The 10213-nt window shown below is 38.0% G+C and overlaps 1 protein-coding gene across 1 annotated transcript in view; it reads left to right on the forward strand.

Annotated features, from left to right (window-relative positions):
• The window catches only part of MADD (MAP kinase activating death domain), a 133617-nt gene extending 125756 nt beyond the window's left edge, over positions 1 to 7861 (forward strand). The window contains exons 35-36 of the mRNA XM_067557708.1: positions 4113 to 4159; positions 6193 to 7861. Coding sequence (XP_067413809.1) covers positions 4113 to 4159; positions 6193 to 6306 — 161 coding nt within the window. The 3' untranslated portion in view covers positions 6307 to 7861. The remainder of the gene's footprint in view (positions 1 to 4112; positions 4160 to 6192) is intronic.
• The last annotated feature ends 2352 nt before the right edge of the window (positions 7862 to 10213 follow it).

Consider the following 10213-nt stretch of genomic DNA (forward strand, 5'->3'; position numbering starts at 1 on the left):
GTTTCTGCGCACAATAGCAAATAATGTGGGTTTTGTACAACGTAGCAAAGAGTTTGTTTATAGTTGCATGTAAATAAAAATGAACAAGGACAAGAGTTGATACATTTTACATTAAGGCGCGTTTTTTCTCACCGCCTATTCCACTACCAGATGTTCTTTTGCTCCAATTAGCATGGTAAAAACATAAATATGTACTAGCTAACAGTAAAATATAAAAAAGAGTGAAAAACATAAAAATGTCACCCAAAATAAGCAAATAAAAGAACAGTGATTACAAAAGAGTATAAAAAGCCACCACCCAGGCAAGGGGGGGCAAACTTCATTACCGCCTGATTCCACAGGAGATGCTGTCAGCCTGATACCCTGGCAGGGCTCCTGGAGCAAGCCATTCCTGTATAGAGCCTCTTGAGTGAACACACAACTCTTTAGGTCTAATAAGTATAATATGTTGTTGTTAATTTTGGCTTTGTATTTAACTAACTATCTAAGAAATCCTTGTGCATTAAACCTCGTTAATCTGCAAATAGGGCATACCATGTCTCTCTAGTAACCTAACGCTAATCACAAAAAATGCCTTGCAACAATAATGACCATAAAATAAATGAATTGCAAGCTCATTGTGGGAGGGATTGTAATGCAAGTTAGTACCAAGACACTCAGCTTTAAAATATAAAATCAGGAAGCAAGTTAGAAAGAAACTGAAGACAAAAATTAAGAAATTAAATCCTTAGAATTAGCATAGAAGCTATTTAAGCAACTTGATAAGTCACAGAAGGCAATCCAACTTCTGAACAAAGTACTGTAGAAAGCAGAAAAGCAAGAAAAATTTGCTATGGTTAAAAGACAAAGCTCAAGGGGTTAGAATTCTATACTTCAGCTCAAATTAAACCAATAGAAAGGAGCACACTCTATGGCCTATAAAATGAAAGGTGGAAATTAAGAGGGAATTGTAAGATAAAATAGCCAGAAACTCATAGGCCTAATAAGAAATTATTTTAACCTATTTAAAAGAAGTCTGCAGTGGAGGCAGTGGTCCCCTAGACTACCAAGGAGAAAAGGGAAGGAAGGTAGACATTGCAGAGAATCTAACCTGCTTTCTTGTACAGAGACCAATGGAAAGATATTTCCCCTATAGCTACACTTTTTAAAGGTAATGAAGATGAGAAACTGTCAGACTCTATGCACAAAAGAGAAATTACAATAAATCACTAGGGTAAAATGGTAATATTCATCCAAGAGTTCTGAAGGAACTTAAAAATAAGTGAATGAGCTGCTAACAAAACTCTAAATCTTAAAAACAAACTTCTGTGCTTGAGGACTGGAGATGTAACCAAGTTTGTACTTTAACAAAGGGCATGAGGCTGATCCTGGGAACTCTAGTCCAGTGAGTCTCACTTCATTACCAGGAAATTTAGTCAACTTTAATTATTTTTGAGGTTTTAGTGGTCTTTGTAGTGGGAGTGGAAGAAGTTGAGTATCACAAGACATTAGGAAATTAAAGGCCATTTGTAAAACACAAGGTTAATATGGCAAAGGTGGACCTTTGGAGATGTGATTTCAGACTAGGGCAAAACTGAGAGCCAGGAGTTGTCCACAAATGGGAACAGAGATTTCAAGGAATTGAGAAAGTGTAGGACTCTTTCTTCTGGAATTTGAGTTACTGCTATGTATTTGTGCTTTACTTTCTCATGGCCCCTTCACCGCCGCTGCTATGAAAACCTTCATTCTCCAGCAGGTAAAGTGATGTCCCCTGAAATAGTTCTCTGCTAGTGCCATATATTCTCATTCACAGGGTCAGAGGTTGCAGGATGGTGCTCAGTAATTTATCCCCTTCATCCTCTTACTTTAACAGCATCGAGGAAATTTTATTATTAGAAGAAAACATATTTAGTATGATTTATGTACTCTGCAGTGCTAGCACTTTTAGCTCTGAGAGTGTAAACCTAATGCTTTTCTCCTTCCTAACCCCACCCTCTCAGGAGTATTTTTCCCCACTGGAGAGCTATGGCGGTCATTGATTTGATGAGAGGGTGACTTTAATGAGTGTGAAAAGAGATGGTTCCTTCCCTAGGTCCTCAGCCTACTGTGTATTTGGGAATCAGGGACTTTACAGCTTCCCTTCTCTCCTTCCCTCATTGACACCAGCTCCTTCCAGCTTTCTCTTCCTGCTTTTGAAGTGTGTGTGAACAATAATATGTTATCCAGTGAGAAATGAGATTCGTATATCTGTGTAATTCTATCCCATTTGGCTGTGCACCAGCCTCACTTCCCCTTTATCCCCTGGTGACATGGAGTTAATTTGGAACATCTTGTGCCAATGGGTAAGGCAGCTTGGATGTGCACCTCATTCTCTTCCCAGCTCTAGCCACTGGTGTCATGGGGCAATGCAGCCTGGGTATGCACTTCACCCAATTTTCAGCCTCTGATGTAGTTGCTTCGGTCCAAGAAAATGGAGAATTTCAAAGGCAGATATTTATTTTATAAACAAAGGCTGCATTTTTCATGGGTCTTTCCAGGGATGGTGATACCATGATACACTAGGATCGAATCACAGGCATTGATTTTGATTAGAGTCCCTTCTCTTTGACCCAGTCTGCACTGCCTAGTTTTTATTCACTAGAGTATGATCCATCTTCCCATGTTATCTTTTGTTGTGTCATGTCATAATCAAACTGGTGACATCTGCATGGCTAGGTTTTGGTGTTAGTTTTTTGGTTTGTTTTTTCCCCCCCTCACTCTTCATGTTGAGCACATGTTTATATATTTTGCCTCTGTTACTGTCTTTAGATGTTAAGCTTTATAAAATATTCACTTCTCCCTCCCACCTTCCTCTATTAAACTGGTACTTATTTTATCTGGTTTTGAAGAATGTATAATGTTTTCTCTAAGATTTTTGTTGTCACACAGAAATTTCAAGGCAGGTTTCAGCTACTCTGAAAGGAAAGGATTCAAAATAAAATTGTCTTGTTGTTTCTTTAGTTTTAAAAATCTAAACTTGCCTTTTTTATTTTCATAGTGCATCATTACACTCCTTGTGCTCTGTTTGTTCCCTATGTTGTCTTTCCATGAGATCTATGCACAGAATCATTCACACAGAAGAGTGGGACAGAAGCAAAGTGCAGGTGGAACACACACTAACGGGAGGGTTGCAGCTTTCAGTATGGGACAATGTTTAGGATTATGAGAGCAGAGGGTAAAATGTTCCTTTGCTTTTCTATGCTATCTTCCTGATATATTTGTTAGGGGCAGTGCCAGGGAGCAAAGGCTGAGCTTTCTTGGTAACAGATTGCATCTGTGTCATCTACTGCAACTCTTGCTGGTGTTTCCTTTAATACATTTAAAAGTCTAATCAAGACTGATATTTTGAGGGCCGTGTTTAACCGAAATCTTGTATCTTGGTAGTTTTGAGTAGGTTTGTTCATAAAGCAATGAACATTTTTCCTTGAGTTCTCCAGGTAAACTCAAGAGTACAGATGTTAGACTTAATTAAATAAGTTTAATGAACAGTATCCAAGGTACAGCTAGCCTGGAGGAGAAATAGTCTTCCACTCTAGAAGACTGGTTTCCCCACAGTCTAATCTCCATTCTTTTATGGATTTAACTGAACTCTGTGCAAAAGTATCCAGTCATTCTTACATGAACTACCATGTAGCACTGGGAAAATTCAGATTTCTAGGAGGTACATTTGGGAGCAGTTAAAGTAGCAAAGTGGTTTTAAAGGAGATGTTGGTTTAGGTTACATGGCTGTGCTGTTAAACAGATTTTGCTCTCTATTCTCTTAACAGAAATAAATTAATAGCACCAGCAAAGACAATGATGAGACTGAGAAGCATCACTTACTATTCTTTCTTTGGCTCCTTGAATAGAAAAAAATGTTTTATGCCATCTTGAGTTACATAATGTGTCTTTGCTGGTATCGTTAAGACCATGATAGTATAAATATAGGGAAAGAATAGTATCTAAAAGTGAGAAGTAGTGACGTGCCTTGTTCCTGCATCTGCTGTCTGTATGCATTCCTACCCCCTTTCCTTTGGGAACATTGTGCTATTTCTTTCACTTTTTCCTCTCGTTTTTTGAACTTTTTGTTTTGTCTCTTACCCGTCCGGTTTTAGTTCCTGAAACTAAAGAAGTGGTGAGCCACAAGTACAAGACACCAATGGTGAGTGAACTGTCATGCTTTCTAGTTGTTTTAGAGGGTATATATTTAATTCTCAGACGTTACCCATCATTCTGGTATTTGAGACCACTCTTCTATCCTGTAGTTCACTGACATAATGCCATGTGGGATGCGGTTCAGACTGTTCCTCCAAATGGAGGTTCTGTGGAAGAGCATTAGTGGAAAATTTGAATGAAGAGAATAGAAACTGGGATTGCAGAATTATGCAGCCCTAGAACTACAGTGAAATACAACCTTCTCTTTTGTTTTAGCTCTTATACAAAGGGGATGCAGCTTGGTGCTTCCTACTTCTATAAAATTAAGGGAGATCCTGAGGTAGCATAAAGGGTCCATTTTAGACAGAGGTTGGTGAGTGGATTTTTTAATTGATCATATTAAGTTTTGAATTGATGACCCTGCAGACCAAAGTGCCTAATCCACAAAAGAGATGAAAGGTGGGTCTAACTTCTGAGTATAAGTTGATCGCTAGCTGACTTCATGAAGAATTCTCCCCTCCTGGCATAGTACTAAGCCATGAGATATATATTACAGGGATTTTATACCCTCCAGCAGGTATTGACTGCTATCTGATAAGTATTGATCCCTGTCAGACAAGGTACTAGACAGATGGGTTATTGAGCAGTTCCATTGTATCAGTTTTTTCATTCTTAATTGTTGAACACAAGACAGCGGTTAAAGATCGTACTTAACATTTAATTACATAATATATTTGGTAGTCAGCCCTGTGTGTGATTGTAAATAGGAAATGGAAGTCAAGGATTATCATCAGAACGTCCACTTTTCTAATTACATTTTGTCTCCAGTGAAATTCCTGACAATAAACTCAGTGACCATATGGAAGTTCAGCATTCTTGTAAGAAATAAATTGTACCATGAGGTAATAAAACTACAAAAAATATTCTTTTAAAGAGGACATTTGATATAAATTCCTAGATTAAAGAATACATCATTGTAGTCAAAGTTAGGTATATTCCAGAACACGAAAGGACAGAGGGAAGGAAAAATCAGGTTAAATGAAAATGTGTGCTAATTTATGGAAGCCATTTTATTCCATTCTATAATTCAAGAACAATAAAATTTACCTCTTACATCATAGCACCTCGCTCTGACACACTGTTTTTAAATTTATAGAGTTCAAAGTGTTTTACAAAGACAGTATCAGCCGCACTTTACAGATGGGGAAGGAGGCACGGCAAGATGAAGTAACTGGCCCAAGGTCATCCAGCAGATCATTGGCAAAGCTAGGAATACAGCTCTGATCTCCCACATCCCAGCCTTCATTGGCTCATACTGCCTCCCATAATGCCAGAAATGGCTCTTGAATTAAATGGCAATAAAATTGAATAATTTAAAACATAATTGTAAATACTTTAATGCCATGTACAATCAAGCTGTGCATCTTTCTGCCATAGGATAATGAAGCAAATAGCTTAATATTAGACATTTATATGAAAAATATTTAAAGTTACACTAGCTGGGATTAGATTTCAAGGTGTAGCCATCACTATGTACCTGGACATAAAATGATGATGATTGGGAATAAAGAAGAGAGCCCATCACCACCACTATGATTCAAGGGATAATATTGGACAATTAGGTGTGTTATAGTAATTTTAGATAGCCCCTTCCTCCACCACCAAAGGAGTCCTTGCAGCGCTATCCAGCTTGGCATTGACACCTGTTGAAGACATAAGAAACTAAATGGACCATTGTTCTCTTCTGTGGTATGATTTCTGATGTTCTAATCCTAAAATCCTCTCTCATTTGGAATAATTATTAACTTCTAGATCTTTCCTTTCACCTCATCACAAGGCTAGTGTGGGGTAGCTTGTGCCATGACCCCCTCCCTCATGCTTTTTTTTCTTAGCCAGAGCAATCTATGGTTTTCTAGAAGATGCACTCTGAATAGAACTCTGAAGGAGGGAGGATATATAGTAAATACAAATCTGTCAGTATATTTTTGTGAAGAGATAACTGTCTGGAATCTCATTATTTTCTTTTCTAACATTTTCTAGGCCCATGAGATCTGCTATTCCGTGTTGTGTCTCTTCTCTTATGTGGCTGCAATTCGTGGGAAAGAGGTAGAAAGCAAAAGCAAAAGCAAACCCCCTCGACCAGTTTCCAGCTGATCACAATATTGGGAAATGCTTGCCCATTGGCACATTGGTGTATAATAATCCCATTTCTGTTGCTATTACTGGAGCTCATATACTGACTCCAGTGAGAACTCGATTATTTATGTATTATCCTGCAAGTCCTTCCCCTTAGAAAAATTTAAGACTTTACTGTTCATTCTCCTGCTGAATTTATTCTTATTGGAGTTTTTACACCAGCTATGCTTATCAGACAGTTCTGAGCATCAGCATCCAGCTATAACTGCAGGTGGCTTGCGCTGGGCATTCCTTTGGAATTCCATTTCCAAGAAGACTAAGGCATCTGGAGTTCAGTTGTTTTTGTTTCCAGTGGTACCAGTGTCACAGATTTCTTTACTTACAGCTGTAGGCCTCTGCTTTCAGATTCTTCAATAATATGCACAAAGGAAGCAGCTTGGTCCTGCATGGATCGCCTGTTGTTGTTTAACTGTGATATTTTATATTATTTTCCTTCTGTGTTTTCACACTTTACCGACCAGTTTGGAGTTCTTGTTATGTGGCCCTTCAAATCTTTCAGTAAAGATGAGCAATCTAGCTAATTTAAATTCCTCTGACATAGCCTAAAATTAGATGTGGTGCTTTAAGATTGAATATTAAATTTGTAAAACTATGGAATTATTTCTTTTCCAGTGGGGAAGGATTAGTTTTAATGATGGAAAGGCACCATGGAAGGGAGAAACTTTGGAAGCTATGCTTTATGAAATCCTCTTAAAACTGGTATGCATGTAATGTGTGTTTTTCAAATGGGAGTTTAGAGCCACTCTGCTAACATCCCAGCAGTGCAGTTAATTAATATATGCATATTGTGATAGCTAGAACAGTTAATCTATGTGCGTTAGGAATAAGTAAAGAGAGGTAAAAACTTGGAGGGAGAAAGAGAGAGTGCTGGAGCATGTGGCAAACTCATGTAACATGGGATTATCACTACAGTCTCTACAAAGCACTTCTATAAGAGTCTGTGTACACTCTGGTTCTGTAGAAAACTTGGAGAAACCCACAGGATTATACAAAGTGTGTTGTGGGGATTCAATTTTTTGAAATAACACTGTAAATGCTGATTCCAGATCTCGTTTTTTTAACTACTGCTTCTGTCAAACTGTACATGTATGTATATGTCAGAATTTTGCAAATACTGTGTGATGAAGCATCCTCAGTTAAAGTATCCATCTTGCACCTTATTTTAAGTAGGCTGAGAGTGAATATTTGAACCCTATTTGTTCTTCATGAACTGTACTGGACTCTACCATGGGGGGAAAAATGCCCCTGAGATGCTGGAAGGAGAGGGGGATGTAGAGAATATAATCTTAAATATAAAATATGTGACAGAGTGCTTTAACACAAGCTGGAGTGCTATCTGATTTGACATAGGCTTCTGAGTAATTGCACCCAGAAATAATTCTCTTTGGCTTGGTCAGGGTATTTACAATTTTGAATGGGTGGGGAAATGATGTAAATATTCTAGTACCGTATCTATTTATAGAAGACTGTACAGCTGTCTGAATGTGAAAATAAACTATCATTTAACCACTGATGGCTTTTGTCCTCCAGTGTTTCTTCATGTTGGTCTATATTACTCTAAAATGTAATTATCTATATAAATAATACATTAATATGCATATATAAAATAAATTCCATTCTTGAAATAATGGTAATACTACGTTTTCAAACATGATACAGTGTTAATGTATGTGACATTCCAAGTTATTTTTTAATGGTAACTATCTTCTTAGGCTCTGTCTAGAGAGCTTACCGCGGCACCACTGTACTGATGCAGCTCTGCTGCTGTAAGATCTGTACTGTAGCCATTTTAAGCCAACAGGAGAAGCTCTTCTGCCGAGATAGTGCTGTCCACACCGGCGATTATGTCAGTGTGACTTATGGCACTTAGGCAGTGGTTTATTCACACCCCTGAGTGACATAAGTTATATTGACAGAAGTGGTAGAGGCTTTTTTAATATAAATGGTGTAAAATGTTTTTTTTAATATAATGGTATAAACTCAAAGACGTTTTTGAAGACTATTAATGGTGAACACTGAGGTACAACTAAAAGCCATTTTCAGAAATTAACAAACCATGAGCCTATTGTCCTGACAGCTTTCCATTTATACTATATCCTGTTCCCTGTCCTTCAGTCTTGTTTTTGTTTTTGTTTATTTTTTGGTTTTGTTTTTTGGGTTTTTTTTGGCCATTTTTAGATTGTAAACTCTTCAGAGCAAGATTTCTACAATGGTAATCTTAATGGTCCTCTGGGTGCTAATTATCCCTCATTTAAGTGTGACGTATCCCAGGATTGAATAAACAGAGTGAATTTACCTCAGCCTTGAAGAGATGTTCCGTTCAGAGCAGTGCTGGGGTTCTGTTGAAGGAACAGTAGAGAATATTTATTGGGAATCTTTCCTTGAGAAACCAGGGACTGTAAATTCCATTATGGCAGGCTTGTAAACACACACAACTCAATTGCCTATTTTTAAAAAAAAAATACTTGCTGAGTTTTGAAAATAACAAGTGAAGCTATATACTTGTCTGTTAACTAGAGCTGTCTAAATATTTTCTCATCAGAGCTCCATTCTTGGAAGCGAGCATTTTTGTGCCATGAATCTGAAAACCATTTCAAAGTGATAACTGTTGGTTTTGCACACAGTTCTTCCATGGAACTGAAGTTTGGAGTGAGGCTTGAAAGGGCCTTTAACCTAAATTACCCTGCTCCTTTTGAATAGTCAAACTCTTTTAAAAAAGGACTGGATAAGTGTGGTTCTGCAATGGCATTACAGTTGTAAAATTTGCTTATAGATGAGCTATTAATATCAGGCATTGTCTCTGAAGAACCCCTATTCTTGGGAGGCTGACCATCAGGAACCAACCCATAAGGTGGGCTGAATAGTTATTAAATAAAAATTGGAGTACTACTTTTCAGAAAAGAGTATCTGACTTGGTTTCTAAATTGAGGCAGTAATGTTGAAGTCAACTCCATGTGTGCTGAAGAAACTGCCTTGAATCTCGTGGAGTCAGTCCTAATGCCTTCTTGCACTACCTGGTTGTCATATGTCTCAGTACAGAGCATGATCTATTTATGCAATGTAGTTGTAGCCGAATTGGTCACAGGATATTAGACACACAACGTGTGTGAGATAATATCTTTTATTGGACCAACTTCTGTTGGTGAGAGAGACATGTTTTAGAGCCACACAGACTTGAAGAAGAGGTAAAAAATACTATCTCATCCACCTTGTCTCTCCATGATCTATTTAGACAGTCTGACCAAAGATTGGTTTCCCAAGCACCTACCCCCAAACTGCTTTGGGAACTTTTTCTAAAAGGCCATGTCCTACCCAGATAACAGTATAATGCTCTTTTGATACCTAATCTATGCATCTTATCTTCCACAGGTAAATTGTGAATCTTTAGGAAGAAGACTGGAAGGTTACTGGACTGAAAAAGATAGAATTAGAAGCCATCAAAAAGACATTTATGATGTACTGTATCACCTTAGACTCATGAAATACTGGGAAAGGAGGGTAAGATTTAAGCACCTAACTCTTGCTCACCCTCCTAGATAATGTAATGGCTACTAGGGGCTGGTCTATATTAGAGGATAATGAAGAGACAGGGCCAAGGCAAATGCTGTGGATAGCTCTTACCTGGCCTTGACAGTTTGGGTTCTCCAACTTTCTAGGACTAATCTCAGAACTACAAGTCCTGCTTCCTGGCCTATGAGATCATGCCTCAGGGTCAGGACAAGGTTCTCCACCTGGATTCAAAGTGTCTCAGGTTAACAGCTAGATCAAGTGTTCTGCTGAGATCCAAAAGCAGGAAGTTTCAAACTGGAGAAACTTGCTTAATGAAATGGAAGAGTGTCTCCATCTGGGAAACTCAGAAAGAGAT

Source organism: Emydura macquarii, unplaced genomic scaffold (genome assembly GCF_026122565.2).
Source record: "Emydura macquarii macquarii isolate MOO-44397 ecotype Brisbane River unplaced genomic scaffold, CSIRO-AGI_Emac_v2 contig_1876, whole genome shotgun sequence".
Lineage (NCBI taxonomy): Eukaryota > Metazoa > Chordata > Testudines > Chelidae > Emydura > Emydura macquarii.